Below are 20,617 nucleotides of genomic sequence, written 5' to 3'. Positions count from 1 at the left end.
CCTCTAAAGGTAACGAGTGAAAACTTTATTGATACACACAGCCGGAAACAATACGTATCTGTTTCCGGGTCAGGTTTCCTCCAAGCTTTTTTTTATTTGTTCATGCTAGAAAGTTAGCCTGGTTTTGTTGCAATGGCGAACAGAACCGTCAAAGATGCCAACAGTATACACGGAACCAACCCGCAATATCTGGTGGAGAAAATCATCCGGACGCGAATTTACGAATCCAAATACTGGAAGGAAGAGTGCTTTGGTCTCACCGGTGGGTAAACATGCTAGCAATGAATGTCCATTCCCGTTAGCATGCACGACGTATTCGTGTTATTCATTACAAATCTTCTTTACAACGGTGTTGTTATTGTGAAGAAAAAACCCCGAAAACAAACAAATATCCAGTTGAAAACAATTATAATAATATAATTGTAATAACATTTTTTTTTAGCAGTTATTAACTGACATCCCCTAAGCGAATGATCATGAAGAATGTCAAAACAGTCAGTTTGAATTGTATGATTAGAATAAGTCTTAGGAGCTAAACAATATTTAATTAAATTACAGCCCGGTTCTAGACCCATGTTTGTTTGGGTATGTTTGTGTTTCTTAAGTTAAGGAAGTTTTACACTCTGTGGACAGTTTTAAAATGATTTGCAAAAATCTAAACCTTTTTGGCTACATACATATTTTTAATGAAATTAAAATATATAGAAAAGTACATCTAAATTAAAATAATAAAGTTGCATTTAATGAAGCAGTGAAAGTATTGCATTAAACCAAAAATCATTTAGAAAACATCTGAATTTTTTAGTAGCTGGTTAACTTTGTACAGCTTTACCTTGTTATGACTCTTTCCCACTTACATTAAAGAGGAGAGTGACATTATTTACATATGCAGTTTGTGTAAAACAATAAAAACCTTCCTGGATCCACAGTCGGTAAGTGTAGATAAATATCAATGATCCTAAACATCCCCAACACTTTCAACTTGTGGTGTCTGATATTAAAATTAAGAAAAGAGTGTGTTTTTTTTTTTGAACTAGCGTCCAATATTGACCATAGATGTTAATCATCTTTAGACGCTTCGTAGACAGAGGATTTCATGTTTCTCTTGTCATCTGCAGCCGAGCTGGTGGTCGACAAAGCCATGGAGTTGAAGTTTGTCGGAGGAGTTTATGGCGGAAACATAAAGCCGACCCCCTTCCTCTGCCTCACGCTGAAAATGCTTCAGATTCAGCCTGAAAAGGACATCATCGTGGAGTTCATCAAAAATGAAGATTTTAAGTAAGTTCTTTGTTTGAGAAAAGAAAAATCTTTTAAGGCCCACTCTGATCATCTTTAGATCTATTTACAAGAAGGTTTCCGGTGGTATTTTATCCATGATTATAAACCATAATAATAATGGATTCGATTTTTCTGCACTTTTCTAGACGCTCAAAGCGCTTACAATGTGTCCATTATTCATTCATACTTGGTGATGGTAAGCTACTGATTTAGCCACGGCTGCCCTGGGGCAGACTGACAGCGGCGTGGCTGCCAGTTCACGCCAACACCCCCTCCAACATTCATATGCATTCACACACCAGTGGAGCCACGCTGGAGGCACAGAAGGTTAAGTGTCTTAACAGTCAACTGTTGTCGTGTCCAAGGACACGACAACAGTTGACTGGGGGAGTGGGGATTGAACCCCTGACCCTTCAATCATTGGCCGACCTGCTCAACCACCCCTTATGCCCTTTTTAGCCAAAAGTAAAAAAATCTTTAAAAATCTGCCTCTGAGTTGTAGGTGGGACCGTTGGTGAAGAGGAAGACCGATTGCCTTCCCGTCATCCAAAACCAAGAGTTGTTTACACGCTATACCGCAGGGGTGGCTAACCCTGGTCCTCAAGAGCCTCAACCCTGCCCCAACCCCTAACCCCTTATCTTTGTTTCTAAATCACAGCTAAAAGTTTTTTTTTTCAAATTGCCTTTTTTGTCTGCTACTAATTCACGCTAATTTGAATGAAGAAATACTCAGAAATGCAATTTTGAGCTTAATTTCTTAATATATGTCCATCATCAGAAAATGCTATAGGAACATGTTAAAAACAAGATTTTCGGTGGAGTGGGTCATCAAAAATCGCCTTTTATCTATTGTTTCACAACCCTTCAACTTTTTTTTGCTGTGTTATGAAATGTCAAGTAGAAAACAACCTGTCTAATATTCATAAATTAAGCTAATCAACGAATTCTTAAGCAAATGCTGATTTTTGTTGTTGTTGTAATTCATGCATTTAAGCTTCTTAAAAGGGACAAAGACCATAAAAGATGAGCCTAGATGCAAATTAAAAAATATGGAATACAAAGAGATAAACAAAGCAAATAAACATGGAATAAAATTAACAGTAAAATACCTTGTTTCCTCTAATTCTCACTTTTAATGAAAAATTTTGTGCTGTAATGTGTCTTTTTCAAACCCCTGAAGATATGGTAACAGATGAAAATGACCAGAGACCAAAAAAATTCTTTCTAGCTTTTTTTCCGATTTTTTTCATAACCGTTTGGTGTCACGTCTGTCAGATATGTCCGTCTTCTTGGAGCCATGTACATGCGGTTGACCGGCACCGCCGTGGACTGCTACAAATACCTGGAACCGCTGTACAATGACTACAGAAAGATTAAGACCCAGAACAGAAATGGAGGTAAGACACAGAAGATTAGAATCTTTCTCATCTTTATTCATTTTTTGGCTTGCATACAGAAAAAGATCAGGTTTCCAACATGGAAGCTCCCTTGCTGCTCCTCCCACATGCTTTTGGACTCACACTGAGCTTTCATGCATCTTCCTCCTTTGAGCGGACTCTGACATGTGGATCCAGACCTGGACAAGGAGTGACACATGTAAGCCTTCATGAAGCTCTGTTAGGTTGATGGATTTTTCTGGTTTTTGATGCAGAGTTTGAGCTGATGCACGTCGACGAGTTCATAGATGAACTTCTTCACGCAGAGAGAGTGTGTGACATCATCCTTCCTCGACTTCAGGTGGGTAACTTCCCAGAAGCCCCCTTTGACTCATAATTGGTTGTACAGTAATGTACAACTATCAGTTGTAGATTTAGAATGTCATACTTGTTTTATCTTTTAAATAGTGCATTTTAAATTTGTAATCTTTAAAAGAAAAAAACTGTCAGTTATACATTTTATTGAAGCTACTGGACCAGTTTTTTTTGGGGGGGGTGTCTATATTTTCCGAAAGCTCTGTAGTCTGTCTCAAATTTATGTTTTAGTTCATGGGGAAAGCATTGGATAGAAATGAAATTAGGGCAAATAGTTTTTCTACACAGTTACCGAGAAATGTGTCTGAAAGAGGAATTTTTTTGTGTTTTTATATTTACTTTAATCGGTTTCAAATCATATTCGTAACCATTTGGATTTTGTTTTTCATTAAAAGGCTTACACCATTCAAAATCAGGTTTTTGAGCTTTTAAGTGTATTGTAATGTTTATTTCTCACTATAAACCCCAAAGCGGTGTTTTGATCCGTTTACGCATTTCTGGGTATTCCTCTAAAAATCTGCATTCTGAGCACCGGCGCCTCCTAACCCACGAAAACGAGCGGGTCCTCACATTGTGACATCATTAAGTGGAGAACAGTCGAAGGGGCAGGAAGAGTCTGCACTGCCAGCACCGCCCCCAGGCTAACACACAAACAATAAATTAAAAGATAAAATAATCAAACATTGATTAAAAATAAACATCAATGCTACTTGCACCTCACGCTTCCCAGCCTGATTTCTCTCTATTAAAATGCGAGCACTAACCTTTGAAATGTGTTTCCTTTATTATTTTGTAATAAATTATTTTGTTGTCATCATTTTTGTGGTTCATTGCAATACATCGTGTCCCCGTTTGTAATTCTTTGCGGACTTTGGACCTCGTCGTTTCTTCACCAAACAAGTGAAGACTCAATGTGTAGTAATGGCGCTTGTGTGTCATGCCGTATGTCCCGTGACGGCCAATCCAGTAACAAATAACAATGAACAAAGATGTAACAACAGTTTTGTCTTTGAGAATTTTTGAGTAAAAACAAACAAGTGACCCCTTTCCTCCATAAAGTCATCGTATCCTTTCCTGTGTGTCACAGAGGAGGCAGGTCCTGGAGGAGGCAGAGATGCTGGACCCTCGGGTCAGCGCTTTGGAGGAAGACCTGGATGAAGTGGAAAGCAGTGAGGAAGAAGATGAGGAGGACGAAAAGGTAACGGCCTTTGATGATGTGTTGATCTCTTGGTTTGGCCGAATATCATTGCAGGAGTTATAACTCCGTGTTTGCTTTCCGTGCCCACAGCCAGAGCGACTGCACTCCCCCGAACCTCACAGGCGGAGTTACCGTGACAACGACAGACCTCGCCGCTCACCGTCGCCACGTTACAGACGCAGCCGCTCACCCAGACGGTGGGTGTTGTCTCAGATCTTATGTCGTTCATGTACAGTGCTCAGCATAAATGAGGACACCCCACTACATTTGTCCGAAAACCTTCAGTGTTCTTTTGGAATTAACATTTTTCTACACAGGTGGACCATTGATTGCAAACCAGATATTTTAAGTTGCACACAAAAACGTGTGTTTTTGTTTTTTGACCTAACAAATTAGGTCACGCCCACGTTGTAAAAAGGAGTACACCCCAGTCAGAGTCTTAGGAGAAAAGCCAAACTTAAGACTACAGAATTCTAATTATCAGGCATTCAACCACAAGTGAGTCTACTGATTCATTTAAGACGTGTACAGCACAGAGGTGGCTAGAAAAGAGCATTTAACCAAAGAAAAGCCTGTCCTTTCTCAGATATTGTGACATTTCTTTTCCATGGGTAGCTATCGGAGACAGCATGAAATGGGAAGGGCTTTTTGGATCGTAATCTAAAAATTTAAGAAAGATGGAAGTGCAACCATCTTACAGAGACGTCCAGGCCGTCAACAGAAGCTAACATCTGAACAGGAGCGTCTTCTGATGAGAAAGGTTGAAGAAAATCGCCACTGTAGTTCACTGCAGTTAGCTAAAGCAGTAGAACGCCAAACTGGAGTGACCGTTTCCCGTGACACCATCCGGCGCACGCTGCAGAGGAATGGCACGCATGGTTATTGTCCACGAAAGAAGCCTTTCCCAAAGCCCGTGCACAAAAAAGCACGTCTAGAATTAGCTAAAAAAGATAAAGGCCTCAATACTCTGAAGTGATGAGACAAAGATCCCCCTTTTTGGAACTAATGGTTTTAAAACTATGGTGTTGCTGAAGTGAGAATTTCAAAGAAAAATGCATGGTGCCTACAGTGAAACATGGTGGTGGCAGTGTGCTGATGTGGGGCTGCTGGTGTCGGGGAGCTGCATTTCATTGATGGCATCATGAACTCAACAATGTACTGCTCTATACTAAAGGAGAAGATGCTGCCATCACTTTATGCACTTGGTCAAGGAGCACTTTTCCAACACAACAATGATCCAAAACACACTCCTGAAGCTACTGCTGCATTTCGGAAGAACAGGGTGAAGGTGATTGGATGGCCAACAGTGTTAGAAATAAGGGGGAAAAAATGGTTGTCCGAGGCAAGTAAACTTGGTTGTCCTCCCCAATTTTTGGTTTTCCTTCGATACCAATGAATTCAACAGCAACTAAACCTACTCAGATGTCAGTACTTACATCTTTATTTCTTCTATACATCTAATATTAACTGCCTCTTATGATGGACATTTAAAAAACTCTTTAAAATTAAAAACAAACATTTTACTAAATACTGAAGCATCTGGTTACACAAAGTATTGCCAAAAACTTGAAACCAATATCTTTATAACTAGTATCTTTACACAGATTTAAATATATTGGTTATTTTTTTCTTTGGTTTTTGATAATTGTTCCTTAAAGAATATAAAATACCAAAACTGTTGTAAAAAATTTAGAATATTATATCAATCCCATGGAAAAAGTTTTTTTTTCCAGCTCATGTCAGTCTGTTCTGTTATGAGTGAAAGTTATAGTGTTTATGAATGTGTTTTAAATCTTTTTGCGTGTTTTTGGAGACCTCTAGCGGTCGCGCCAGGTACTGTTGTTCAACACTTCTATTTGAAAAATCTTTATTGAAAAGTGCACATGTAGAAACAGAAAGGATTCGTTAGCATGATGCATGCACTTCGTTTGTCGGTGGAAAGAATTAGCTGCATACGTCTCAATTCAGAGGTTACCAAAAACTAACCCGTGAAACTTGAAAAATAGTCGAAAAATACCAAAATGTTGAATAAAAGACCAGGTTGTCACACGGACAACCATCAGGTTCATTTTGGTTGTCCTCCTTGAAATCTGGTTGTCTCGGACAACCGGTTTTGAACGCTGGTCAAGGATGTCTCCTGATCTGAACCCAAGTAAGGAATTCTGAAGAACAAGTTGAGCATCACTCTCCATCCAGCATCCAGGCTGTAAAAGAGGTTCTTCTTGAAGAATGGAAAAAGATACACGTTGAAATATGTCACCAAGTTGTTCATGAAATACCTAGAACAGTGTTTTTCAACCAGTGTGCTGCGGCACACTAGTGTGCCGTGGAAGATGGTCAAGTGTGCCGTGGGAAATTCCCCTCATTAACTGATCTAAAAACATTTCCCATCTCCAGGATTTCAGCTCTCTGTTCATCCAAACAGGCCCTGATAAAACTCTGAGGAGTTAATAATATAAAAGATCGTAAAATACTTTTTCTTTGCGTTTATTTTATTTTATTAAAGACATATTGATAAGAATGACGGTACAGTACCGCGATTCAGCTGCAGCTTCGGCTGTATTTTGGAAAAGTCCCGCCCCTTTAACTGTCTCCACCAATCATTCTTGGGGGGCTTAATCACATGTCATCAGTCTGACCAATCAGAAGTGGTTAAAGTCTTCACTTCCTTGTCCCGATTTAGCTCGTAAAGTCGCTCAGTTCTAACAAAAATACCAGCTAAAGCTCGTCTTTAGCGGTGTAGCTTTCCACAGAATCTGGTATCAGACCGTGGAACAAGTGAACAAAACAATGAGGCTCAGAGACGCGATCTCCAGCCGTTTTATGCACTACATCTCCCATGATGCATTGGGTTGTGAGAGTGACAGCGCACAAGGAGATCTGTTGTTAAACGTCTTGAAACCAACGAACACACATCAAACTGTTTTTAAATCTTCTAACTTAACTTTTATTGCATCTTTTAGAAAAAAAACAGCTGCAGTTTCCAGCTTTTTCTGCAACAATTATCTCAAAAATGCATGTGAGATTGTGGAGGGGCTGTAGATCAATACAGACTATGAGTTTCATCTTGTTTTTTTTAATTTTTGGATGCTGGTGTGCCGCGGGATTTTTTTTAAGGTTAAAGTGTGCCGTGGCTCAGAAAAGGTTGAAAAAAATCTGACCTAGAAGACTTGGTGCTGTCCTTAAAAATCATGGTGGTCATACAAAATACTAGATGGAGTAGATTTTGTTGCAGGGTGTATTCATTTTTTGCTTCAACGAATTTAAGTTAAAGTGAAAATGATGTGATCTAAGTTTTATCATTAACCTTAATTTCATGTTATGTTAAGAAGTGTTCAATAAAGTGTAATCTTGTGAAAAGTTTGGAGATTTTTTGTTCATTGAGCTACTGATTAAATTAGCACCGATACTTTTTAAAGGGGGTGTGTTCGTTTATGCTGTGCACTGTGTGTGTTGGTGTGTGTGTGTGTGTGTGTATATATATATATATATATATATATATATATATATATATATAAATATATGTATATGTGTGTGTGTTTACACATATACATTTGTTTTTTTTTTTTTACAAGTTATCAATACCAACTTTTTTGTGTCACAGGCGAAGCAGATCTCCAAAGAGACGAAGGTAAAGCTTTACTGGATTGAGTTGAAATGACTTTTTTATAAATAAATACTTTGCTTTTAAATTTGTGTTTCCTTATTTTGTTGAAAAGCCCGTCACCTCGGAGAGACCGCCATCGCAGCAAAAGTCCACGTCGACATCGCAGCCGGTCCAGAGACAGACGCCACCGCTCCAAATCTCCCGGTATGTGGCGTTCTGGAGAAGATACCTATAATACACTTAACGACAACAACCAAAACTTTTTCGTAAGTAAAACTGTGGTTTTTAAAAAAAAAAATTGTTATTGTCTGGCAGGTCATCACCGGAGCCACAAACACCGTCCCCACAGCAAGTCTCCTGAGAGGTGAGAGCTGCTGCTGTGGATTTCTGATTGTGAACCTTTTTCTTTGAAGGGTTGTCCCAGATTGCTAATAAACCAAAAACTTTTGCTTTCTTTCATCTGGTAGGAGTTCAAAAAAGAGCCACAAGAAGAGTCGAAGAGGAAACAACTGAATTCCTTTTTTGTTTTTTTTTTTATCCTTTAAACTTCTCAACTGTCCTCTTAAATCTGCTCTAAAGTTTGGTTCAGCTGAGATTTTAGACCCCAGACATGTGACACATTTACCGCTTTCTGTTGTGACAGTAAATAAAAGCTTATAATAAATTTCGGAGAAGTCATTTATGTAATTGAATTCCGCTGTATTGAACTCTTTGTTCATATGTTTGTTTTTCAATTAAAGATCTCCATTTTGTCGGTTTACACTCTCATGTGGCCATCTTATTTTGAAAGTTTTTAGTAGAAAGAAGGTTAAAAAAATCTACAAAATGTTAATATTATACTTATCCAATTATTTTTACTTTGTTCAAAGAAAATAAATAAGATCTTGCAACTCAATTTTATTGATCGATCAAAGTTCTGGACCAGTAAAGACCCACTCTGATGAAAATTTTATTTTTGGTATTTTACATGCATTTTTCTGATGATGGACATATTAAGCTTAAAATTGCATTTCTGAGTTTAGCTTTATTCAAATTGTGGTGAATTAGGAGAGGACAGAAAAATTTTGTTTGAAAAAGAGTATGTGGGATGTAGAAAATATTCTGGGTGGGCCACCAGCTCCCTGCTCTGATCCATCCACTTGCAGACGTCTTAGTTTTCCTCGTCCTCGATTCCCTGGCCCACGCTGAACAAAGCAATGTAACGTACGACAAGATCAATAAATTAAATGTAGGCGTGGTAAACCAAAAACTGTCGCAAAACAAAGTGCTGAATCATTTTTTTTAGAATCTACTAACGAAAGCGATATAACATTGTCGGGGATATACGAACGTATTTTTGCAATCATTATGGGTTGGCGACACAACCTACGTTTTGGCGTCCATTTTGTGCTATAATCTGTGATTTCGCGTGGAGAGACGGCTGCCAGGCCCAAGAAGCCAGCACCCAAGGAACACGGCCGCCGTTGCCAAGGGCCCGGTACCCCCTACCAGGGATGGGGTAGGGGACAGATGGTCTGAGGTCCCATCTTCTTTGTATAATGTGTGTGTGTTTATGAGCGTGTTTGTGTATGTGTGTTGGGGGTATATTATTGAGGGGACCATGGGTGTGTGTGCTAGAGGTTGCAGTTAAAATTCGCGGGTAGGACGTCGAAAGGACATCTGCTGCTTGCTGGCAGTGATGCCCAAGCGCCACCCCTACCAAGGGTCCTAAATGTCTACGGTGCAGTTAAAACCGAGAGGAGGGGGGGCCTGTTCACATACGATAACCAAGGTAGGGGGGCCATTGCAAAGTGACTCCTCTCCCCAAGGTATATCGCAGGCTGACCACCCCCCCATCACCCTAGTAAGTGATTATATGAGGAAGAGGGTAAATGGGGGACAGCTGGTGGACTGTCCCCGGGTGGTGAGACAACTGTCCATCAGCCCCCCTCCAGCATTGGGCCCAGGTCTCCTCAGCAAGTTCAGCTCCTCTGAATTATTATCATGAGATATTTGCATTTTTAAACAATACCGGAAAAATAACTTTTTTCAAGTAATTTTCACGCACAAGTCGCTAGTGATCAACCCTGGAGTTTCGTCGAACTTTGACTTCAGGGAAAAGGCAGCCATCTTGAATTTTTCAGAAAAAGGACCTTTACTACCGGATACAAACGTAAACTTGTTGAGATTTTTAGCGATCGTCTCATAACTTCTTGGGCATCAATGGCAAGCTACTGTGGCAAAAATGTTGCAATTAAAATTTGTAGATTTTGAACGCCGTGCACATGGTGAGCTAGTAAATGTGGCGCACTGTTATAGCTAATGATTTTCAATGGAATACTGTAAAAAAGGAAATGCATGCATCCATGGCTGGAACTGAACACAATGAAAAACACTGGATACGGACATATAAGGAATGTGGGCGTGGTGAGCAATAAACCTCTGTTGCTAAGGAAATTCAAAAGTTTACTTTTTCCAATTCATCTGAAAATGATGTTGATCTGATTGTTATCCCGAGGCGATTATAAAATAAAATGGTTGCTATAGTGATAAAATCATTAGAAAAGCTGCCATTTTGAAAAAAAGTGGATTTTATGTTATCAACTTATGACATGTACCTCTTGCCAATGGAGCAATGTGTTTTTCTGAGTGAGTTGATAATGCGGATCTCAATGCTAGCACTTTTAGCAACATTAGCACAACTAGCATAGTTAGCATAATTATCATATGCAGGTTTGATAAAAGCCTTGATAAAATGTGGGCGGTGCTGCGTAGAAGTGGGCAGCGAGTGCTTAGGGCTAGGCGTAGGGGGCGGGGTGTGCCTGCGGGCCATACAACACTGCTTGCGGCTTTAATTCTTTTACATTTTGGCTAAAAAACTGCATGATTAGAAAAAACACTGAAACACTTTAAAATAGATCAAAAGATGATTGGAGTGGGAGTTCAAAACAATTTCTTTTGTGTGGCCTGTAAGAAAAAAATGAAACCCACACAATAGGAGTTTAATAAATTCAAATGATCAGAATAAAGTTTTGTTGGTTAAATGTTTATTAAGGATTAATTCATGTGAGTTGAAGAGTTATTCTACAGGATCAATACACTAAACAATCAAATCAGCTTATGTTGGTAAAACCTTATTCAGAATCATCTTCCGGCAGGTTTTCCAGAAACTTCCTGATTTCTGGGCACATCCTGATCCTTCCTCTGTCGCATATTTTTTGGAGCACTTTGATGCTTAGTTTCCCATACAAACTCCTCTCTTGAATCTCTGCTGACTTCATGTGATACCGAATGGACTCATTACTGTCCTGACGGTGGAAGTAGAGGTATCTGGCGTAGTTGTAGTATAGCAGCTGTTTGTCTTCAGAATCCAGGTCTCTCCTTGCGAGCAGGTCTTGGAACATCTGGTATGCTATCTCGCGGCCATGACTCGACTTTGCCTGAACATATGCCAGATCAACCCTCTTCACAAATGATGTGTCTGGGTAGAGATCAATGACCTCCTCATGCAGCTTTATGGCTCTCTCAATCGTACGTTGGTCTGCTCGATCAGTAGTAAACATGAGGACTTTCCATTTGCAGCAGAGAGAGGCACATCTCTTCAGGTAGCGCTCATCAGGATGCCGCTCCAAGGCCTCCTCAGTCAGAACGATGGCCTCATCCAGCGAGCCCAGCTCCCTGTGCAGCATCAGGAGGGGTTTCAGGCCACTGTAGCTGCTGACAGGCTGCAGAAGGATCTTTTGACCCAGCGTCTCCGCCTCATTTTTCACTGATTCTCCTTTTTTGCCTCTTTCCTTAAGCTCCACAGCAGCCACGTACAGATTCTCTGGATCCTGCTCTCGGGCTGTTCTAATTTCCTGCATTAGGTCATCACTCAGGCCTGTGTCACAGTGCTTAGCAGCACTGGCCAGTGCAATCACACGGCTGGACTGCCACTGCACCATGTCTGGCTGCATCTTGAAGGATCTCTGAAAGTAATCTGCAGCTAGCAGCTTGTTTTTTTTACCAAATTTCATCAGAGTCCAAGCTTTCTCAGCGTAGATCTCTGGGTGGAGCTCATCCTGGGATGGAGATGGGAATTTACTTTTGAGAGCTTCAACCTTTGACAAGTAATCTTGACTCTTTGCCTCTTCTCCAAGATGATGGTGCAGCCAGGCTAGATTTCCATAGTTCACCATCAGCCAGGGACCCTCATCTTCCTTCCTCAGCCGCTGTAAGGTTTCTGTGGCCTTTCTGAAGTACTGATGGGCTTCTTTACTAGAGCCTAGCTCGTAGAGGACAAACCCCCACAAGTTGTAAATGGAACCCAACCAAAAATTTCCCTCATCTGTGCCAATGTCCTCAAGCTGGACCCTGATGTGCAACAGCTGTGATCTGGTGGTTTCCTTGACCCAGGTGAAGTGACACTCCAGGGCCTCCAGTTTGGACAGAGTCCGAGAAGAACTGCTGGACAAGAACAGACACCAATAAGACAAAGAGAAATGTTCAGACACGTCACAGAAACAGAAACGATTACTTTGGAGACTTTTTGTATTTTGACCGATGCGTTATCACAATCTTCCACACCTGTCATTGCATTCCCTTTGAAACTCCTTTGTCACATACCCAGGGGCGGGGCTACATGGGGCAATATAACAATATAATAACGATATATAATAACAATATAACAACAAATATAATTTACAACAATGGAACTTTTTCAAATATGTATATTTGATCCTTTCATTTAGAATGGTCTTCCATGTTTTGCCACCCTTCCAAAGTCATATAGAATGTTCTGTGTTTGCCACTGCACATTCCAAATCTGGAATCTTCCTCCACAACATTCCAACCTGCTGCTATGGTGACAGCAGTCATGTTGTTGGCTTAGAGACACTGAGAAAGAGACAGGAAGCAGAGCTGGAGGTAGCAGAGATGAAGATGTTGAGGCTTTCTCTGGGAGTGACCAGGACAAATACTGTTGGATCAGGATTGAATCCATCAGAGGAAAACCTCATGATACATGTTTTTAAGATACATTTGGTAACCTTAAGAGAATGGCCAGTAATTATGTTAGCAAAATGTCGATTTTCCTACAGGAAGACTTTGGGAGGTTGTCATTTAAAGCCACTGACCAACTGGTTCCTAAGTGCGGCTGTTTCTGCTGCTCCCCGCTCCTCCAGGGGATGGATCAACACCTTTTACACACCAAGGCGCGTGACAACTAATCAGACTTTAACTTTAAGTTAACTTTAAATATGTGCTGCCAACAACAACATTAAGCCTTGGAGCTTGGAAGCACTTTAAATATGTGCGTGCAATGCAGCAATGCGCATCTTGGCAGCATGTTTGGCCAACATTAATTTCCATCGTTTGTGCTGTTCGCAAGTAAATACGTCCAAATGACATCAGCCTTAAGATAAAATAAATAAATGAAAAACAAAAACTAAATTTAAAATAAAATTTAAAAAAAATCGTTTACCTCATGACGATCTGCCTGTCTTTCGTAGTCTTTTTCCTCACAACTCGTCTTCTCAGTGGCACTCCAGCTCCTCAGTTTCAGCATCCTTTTATGCGCGCATCCGTCTGTGCGCTTTGGGAGCTGAGAGTGCTTCGTCATGCGAAGCTCGCTGAGTAGTGACGTCACTTTCCCTTGGGAAAAACCTTTGTCTCTATTTTCCAGAATCGAAACTTAACTGCTGAAACCCAGGAAAGGAAAGTGTTGGGTTTGGACTTGGAAAAGCTTTATTCAAAGCAATCTAAACAAAAAATAGACACATTAACTCTAAAGCATACAGAACATGACAGAATGAGACTATTTAGTGATAAGTTAGTCAAAAAGGGTTTAATTATCTGGAATGGGAGGAAGTGAACTCATAACTCCATTCCTGTGTATTTTTTTTACCTGTTCTGTCCAATAACTGAGCTAACAGATGAGAGCTGAGGGCCTTTTGTGTTGGACAGTTTTACTATTACAAAAGGAGGTGTCATGTTTCTGATGCGAAACGGATCCAGATGCTGGAACCTGGAAGGAACACACAGGTAAGTGGATAGGTAAGTAATGGTTTATTTACCGGTGTGGTTTGTGGCGAGAGGGAGGTCTTGGCATGGCCGGTGATCTTGGTGCGGCGTGGCTGGAGGTCTTGACGCGACATGGCTGGAGGTCTTGGCTTTTCTTTCGTGGCTGGAAAGAAAAGGAGAAGCCAGGTTATGGAGGGACTTAAAGGTGAACAGGAGGAGTTTGAATTTGATTCTGGAGTTTAGGGGAAGCCAGTGCGTACTGACACATCAGGAGGATTAATAGTCAAAGGGGAGCGCTGTAAAAATCCCTGAAAAACATGCAAAGCCCAGACGGTATGGCATAACTTTATTTTATCCTGGCCTCACCTGTTTCACCCTTACCACACCATCAGAACACTGGCGCACATACATGACGTAGCACCCATACGTCCCTCCCCTCTTCTAGAAGCTCTGGGCGGAATAGAGAGCATGGAGTGGACTACACTGTGCTAAGGAGTTTACAGCAACAGCAACCGTCAGATCTGTCTTACGCCAAAATGGAATTATTCAATGCACACTCTCTATCAAATAAAACCCTCCTTATCCATGATCATATTTTGGATGGAAAAAAAAACAGGACTTTATGTGCCTGGTTGAAACTAGGCACAGTACATGGGATCTCCCAGAGCTAAATGAAGCCTGCCCCCAAAGTTACAGCTACTGGTACATGGAAAAAGTTGGGTTGGGTCATCTAGACCCACTAGACAGTGCCCACTAGACAGTGCACTGAACCTTTTTTCTTCAATGATTTAAGGTCTTCACTGGTGTCCATGGATTACATGTAATCCTCTTCACCTTTATCCTGTCATGGTTTGGGTTTCTTTTGTCTTGGTTTTTGATTTATTTCTTGGTCTGTCATGTTTGGTTCTGTTTCCTGTTTTATTTTGAAAGGTGTTCTGTGTTGTCATGTTCCTGAGTTTTACTTCCTTGTCCCTATCTGTTCTGATCATGTTCACCTGTGTCTTGTCTGCCCTGTCTGTATTTAAGTCTCGTCTCTCCCTTCCTCTTGTGCTGGTCCATTGACGTCTTCATGTGTCTTCGTCCCTTCATCCCATGTTCCATGTTTCTAGCCACGCTCATGCTTCCATGTTTCTGGCCACGCCACATCCTGAACCCGTTTGCCTCCCGTCTCTGCGTCTGGGTCCTACCGGCTCTCGAGCCACCCTCCTCGTGACATATCCACCTTTGTCGTGGTAGGGAGAACACGTCAATGTAAGGGTGGGGTCATCTAAGATAGCACAAGGGTTTTAACAACCTACAAGTCTATGATCTGGGAGTGTCTGACCACAAGCTGGTTTCCATGGACCTTATGTTTCTACTACCTAAAATGAGACCTAAACGGCAAATGTCTTTCTGGAAATGGAAATGGATGGATACCTGAGCAGTGTTTTCGACCTCCATGCCTCTATTAGGACATGCAAAGTTAGTTTTGATCGCTCTTCTCCCTGGTGCACACCAGCATTACTCCAAATGAAACGGCTGCCTGGTCGTGCTCTTGAATGCCATTTAAAAAGATCTAGACTTACCGTTCACAAGTGTGCCTACCATGATCATCAAAAAGCCTACTGCCAGGCCCTGAAGGATGCACGGTGTAAATACATCTGGCCAAATCAATAAAAACTCTAGAAACTCAAAGCAGCTTTTTTCCACTATAAACTTTTTTTTTAAATATTTTGTTGTGATTTTTAAAGCTTTAAACAACACCTTATCAACAAATTTCAAATCTGGCATTAAAAGTCATATAAAAATATGCATACATACACACAAAAGGATTGAAAAAAGGCACATAAATCAGCAGTGCGATGTGAAGTGTGGAGTGTGACTCCCCATGTGCCATGGAAGTCAGAGTTCAAGGTGTTCAATTTTTCCAGGTCCTGTTTAGAAATAAATGTCTCTTGAAGACAGAAAATGTCACAAGTTTCCATAAGTTTGTCTACAACTCTGCAGCGAGCTTCTTTCGCTCTGACCAAAGCGCAGGCCACAGCAGTTGTATGAAGCAACATGTATTGCCATGGCGTGTTAAGGACCTTGGACAGCAACATTACCCCCCCCCCCCCCCCCCCGCATTAAGTGAAGTGCTCAGTCCAACCACAGCAGTCTTTTGCGGCTCATTATCCCGCCTAACTAAGGATCCCTCAGCCCAAAGCTGACTTCATTACACTCAGCAGAAACTTTAAAAGAGCTGAATCGAGAGTTTGCAGCACCAACCTTTAGACAGGTCACCTCACAACTTAACTTTTCCTTAAGATACAAACAAAGCCAGTACATCGGGGTCCAGGGGCCTGTTTCACAAAGGAGGTTAAGTGTAAACTCTGAGTTCATAAACCCGGAAATCAGGGAAACCCTGGGTTTTCCGTTTCAGAATCGGAGGTTTGTCAAACCAGAGAAAGCAGAGTAAGTCAAACCCGTTTCTGAAAGAGAGTTAACTTTTACTCGGAGTCAGTATCCATGGTTACTTATGCTGTGAACCTAACCTGGTCGGGAGCAGGTTTTATTCTCCAAACTCGAAGTTTTTGCCGGTCCCCTCCCCTTTTTAAAGACGAAGCACTATATTTGGCTTCAACCTTCATTGCCCACATTTCCGTCACGCGATCTAAGTGACAAGAATGGCTTGTCCTTTTTTGGAGGACCCAATAGATGAGGAGGCTGCATTAATTCGTAGAGAATTACATTTACGTCGTACGAGGATTTTGAGACCTCGACTCGATGTTTTGTCATTTCCCCATACGTTTTTGTTTGAGCGTTACCGTTTTTCGTTGCAGTCAATTACATATACAAAATGAAAACAACATTAGGTCTTGCTATGTAGATGTTTCATATGTCAAATATTGTCAACAAAGCCTACATCCATGACATGCTCACATTTGACCTGATTGAATTATGTTTTTATACTTCATTTTTAGCTGCTGCCATGTTCTTTTAATTCCTGCAGGATTGCATCTACATGAAAATGAAATCAGGGACATTGAATTAGATTAATGTAACAATTACTTTTTGGAAACACAATTTTCTAGCACTGCTTACTTTCTTAATCCCATATAAACCTATACCACTTGATCAATACAGGGGTAGTGTTGCAGCGTGTGTGTGCTGAGCGGGGTGCAATCCACGAGAGACAAGGGGAGGGGCGAGTGCAGGTGCAGATGGGGGGGGGGGGGGGTTGAGCACGGATGAGGAGGACGGAGAAGGTGTCATTCCCAGAATAACTGTTTTGGAGTCATTTCTTATTCCGCTCTGGAGGTTGAGGGTTTCCAACGGGAAGTGAACCCCGAAGGAGAATTCCCTTCAGCCCTGAAGGAAATCTCCCCTGCGCTTTTGACCACGCACGGTCGGAAAGACGAGAGAAAAGAAGGAAGTCTTTGCGCAGCGAAAGGTTCAACAGTAGACAAAAGTTCACTTTTAAAAACACAATTGCATGTATTAATATTAAAATGACCAACGTTTGCTAGAGGGGAAGGTTAACAAAAAAGTCCTCTAAACATTACCGACGTTAAATGCATTTTCCCCCAGATTGGTTCTGTACACTATGCAGCATTTCATGCATTTACACCAGGAATAACACTTCAAAAGTACACCTAAATATCACCATTTTTTATTTCACACCTTACGCTATTTAAAAAGTTATTACAGTCAATATTTATAACAATGATTTAAATGCAAACTTAGGCATTAACTTGAGCAGCTATGTTTTCCACGCTAACTGTCTCTGTTTTGCAGATGCAGCGGTGTTGCTTTTCTTCTGGAATATGTGCTCATATTCACTGTAACTCTGCAGCAGCACGTCAAGTTCAGCTGGCGAAAAATACGCAGACCTCTTTGTTTTCACGGTTGCCATGGTGACTCGTGATATCTGCGCTCCATTGATAATGGCTTCTTATAGACGCGGTGCGCACGCTCACCTCCGAATCAGTCCACTCAGAGTTGATTGATCTAACGCGGATCAGCTGCTCTGAAACTGAAAACTCAGAGTTGTCAATCTCTCGATTGACCAACTCAGAGTTCAGGTTTGACCTCAGAGTTGGTTGAACCTCCTTTGTGAAACAGGCCCCAGGTCCAGAGCCAGGGCAAACCTTCCTTGTTGTGAAAACACTCACCAGCTTTGTCCGGACAGTTTTGATATTACCGGGGGCTCCGGTGCCGATGACAGCCGCGTCGCCGGTTACTTTGAGGTTCCTCACAGGGGGAGTTACCGTGACAACGATAGACGCAGCCGCTCAACCAGACAGTGGGTGGGTGTTGTTTCAGATGTTATGTCATTATTGTAGGAGCCCTATTGAGAAAAATGTCCTGTGGGTGTCGCTGTTTTCATGTTTTGCTGTCAATTATAAATTTGTTGATTATCTGACCACAGACAGGTGTGCATGAGCCAGATGGAGAAATGGTTTTTGACCGCTTGTGCGGGAAATGAAGCAAAAAAGTAGTCCAATCCGTTCAGTAGTGTAAATTAATAAAAAGAAACAAAGTAATGCAAAGTTGATCGGAGTAAAGGACTCATTTTTCTTCGTCGTATAAGGAAACGACAGCCCGCTTGGCGCGTCAATCAAATCTGGCGTCGCACATCTCAGTGTATCAAAGGAGCTAGAACTTAGTTAAATAGTTTCTAGGCCTTTAGCTCCTACACTTATTAGTCAAAAACCTCTCCTTTCTTTGGATGGATTGATGGAAATCTCGGGATTCGGAAGCCAGTTCGGAGCATCGCTGGATTGTTTGAGTGATCGAATCAGCTGGACCCAGTGCTGACAGCAACAAGATCAGCAAGACCCAGCGCAGCCTACGATTCTGTTGGAATCCGATCGGGATATTGGAGTGGACATTTGGAATAATTCGTGGATTTGGACAAGGAAGAGAGCCGACAACTGAAGCGGTCGCATCAAGTTCAGCTCTGCTTTCGGCGCCCAACACTTCAAAAACCCAGAGGTATGAGTAGCGCTACACCTTCAATGGCCATTTAAAAAGTGTGCACACATAACTGAACATAAAATCCAATGCATTGGTTGACTGATTGACGAGACTGCTCAATAAGCGCTTTAAAACTTGTTGAATAAAAGAGGGCGTTGGCATGGAGACGCGCGACGCAACGTCAGACGTAACAGTGGGAGCTGCAGCGTGCACCGCGAACAGAACTAATAGTTTGACTGGCAGTGAAATACAAGCTGAAAAGCGAGTGGTTAGACTGACTGCAAAAGCTCTCGCTGATAAACTGGACAGGCTACAAAATAACAGAAACCTGAAATTAAATAAAGCAAGTAACATTAGGAAATCACTGCAAAGTTTAATGGTTAAAGGTGATAAAACAAAGGTTCAAATAGCTCTTGATAAACTTGTTGAGGTTTGTAATGATGCCACATGTATGCATGAATCTTTGTTGGGTTTATTGCCATCCGATGAATGTGAAAAACATGAAACGTGGTTTAAAGCTAAAATGTTGTTAAATAATGAATGTATTTCTGAGGGTACAACATGGATTTCTGTGAATGAGGAAAATGTGTTTAAAAATGAGAATGCTGAAGATGACGTTGGTCCAAATGACAGTATTTCCAATGTTGAAAGTAAGCCTAGTCTGAGAAGTAAATCAAGCAGAACATCATCTTCAAGAATTAAAGCTCAAGCAGACAAAGCTGCATTGATTGCTCGTATGGCTGCACTAAAACAAAGACATGCTCTGGAGGAACAAGAACTGCAAATCAAGAGGAAAAAGGAAGAACTGGACTTGGAGGCTGAACTAGCAGCTTACACAGCTAAACTTGCTGTACTGCAAGGTGCAGATGAAGAGTATGAAAATGAAGCCGATGGGATGAATTCTTACTTTGAGAAGCAAAGGCATCAAATGGAGACTAAAACACTTTTAAATCCCTCAGCGGAGGAATACAAACCAGAAACATGGAAATTAGCCTATCAAAATGCTTCAAAGGGACAACAACCGACTATGGATGCAATACCAAAGGAAACCAAACAAATGGAGTCAGCTGTCAAGTATCAACACAGCATAAGTCTACAACCAGAGCACAACAAGCAAAAAACGGTTCAACAAACTCAATCTCATTCATCAGTTCTAGTTTTAAGTGATCACACAAGGCAATTAACTAACTACCATTATTCCAGCAATAACCAACAAGAACAGATTGGGAACTCACCAAATGACCGCATAATTGACATAATGGAGAAGCAAAATGAAATAACATCAGCACTTGTGCAACAGCAGCTTTCAACATCTCTACCACCACGAACTATTCCCATATTCGAAGGGGATCCTCTGGAATATAGACGTTTTATCAAGGCTTTTGAGCAAGGAGTGGAAGCAAAAACAGGAAAAGCCGATTGCTTATACTATTTGGAACAGTTTACAAGGGGACAACCACAAGAACTGGTGCGTAGCTGTCAACATATGACTCCTGAACATGGCTATGCAGTGGCCAAGGATCTTCTTCAGTACCACTTTGGAAATCCTTATAAAATAGCAACAGCTTACAATGAAAAGGCGTTGGCTTGGCAAACAATAAAAGCTGAGGATGTTAAAGCTCTAAAAGCATTTTCTTTATTCCTTCGTTCCTGTTGTAATGTTATGACGGAGCTTCAGCACATGCAAGAACTTGACATGCCTGCAAACATGAGAGCTATAATCTCAAAGTTGCCATACAAAATGAGAGAACATTGGAGAGTCACAGCACATGAAGTTATGGAAAGAACCAACAACAGAGCTCATTTCATTGATCTTGTCGCTTTCATTGAACGACATGTAAAAATTCTTTCAGATCCTCTATTTGG

The 20,617-nt window shown here is 41.2% G+C and overlaps 2 protein-coding genes across 3 annotated transcripts; one reads left to right on the top strand and one right to left on the bottom strand.

The window, feature by feature from the left end:
* Positions 1 to 54: 54 nt before the first annotated feature.
* prpf38a (pre-mRNA processing factor 38A) lies at positions 55 to 8,600 on the top strand. Its single transcript, XM_023954432.1, has 10 exons — positions 55 to 262; positions 1,119 to 1,278; positions 2,554 to 2,675; positions 2,930 to 3,015; positions 4,117 to 4,227; positions 4,318 to 4,424; positions 7,832 to 7,858; positions 7,947 to 8,038; positions 8,150 to 8,198; positions 8,302 to 8,600. Exons 1-10 carry the CDS (start codon positions 133 to 135, stop codon positions 8,345 to 8,347), a joined length of 930 nt encoding a protein of 309 aa, XP_023810200.1. The 5' UTR covers positions 55 to 132; the 3' UTR covers positions 8,348 to 8,600.
* Positions 8,601 to 10,838: 2,238 nt separating this feature from the next.
* On the bottom strand, positions 10,839 to 18,949 carry LOC101172401 (interferon-induced protein with tetratricopeptide repeats 1B-like). Of its 2 annotated transcripts, none has more exons than XM_020702574.2 (4): positions 17,947 to 18,949; positions 13,867 to 13,976; positions 13,275 to 13,491; positions 10,839 to 12,259 (listed from the first exon to the last, which is right to left on the bottom strand). In XM_020702574.2, exons 3-4 carry the CDS (start codon positions 13,277 to 13,279, stop codon positions 10,948 to 10,950), a joined length of 1,317 nt encoding a protein of 438 aa, XP_020558233.1. In that variant the 5' UTR covers positions 13,280 to 13,491; positions 13,867 to 13,976; positions 17,947 to 18,949; the 3' UTR covers positions 10,839 to 10,947. The 2 variants fall into 2 exon arrangements, with proteins under 2 accessions (XP_020558233.1, XP_004068291.1); XM_004068243.4 differs by having other exon boundaries at positions 10,839 to 12,256.
* Positions 18,950 to 20,617: the final 1,668 nt, after the last annotated feature.

This window comes from Oryzias latipes, chromosome 4, assembly GCF_002234675.1.
Source record: "Oryzias latipes chromosome 4, ASM223467v1".
Lineage (NCBI taxonomy): Eukaryota > Metazoa > Chordata > Actinopteri > Beloniformes > Adrianichthyidae > Oryzias > Oryzias latipes.
This window is presented reverse-complemented; position numbering and strand designations above follow the sequence as displayed.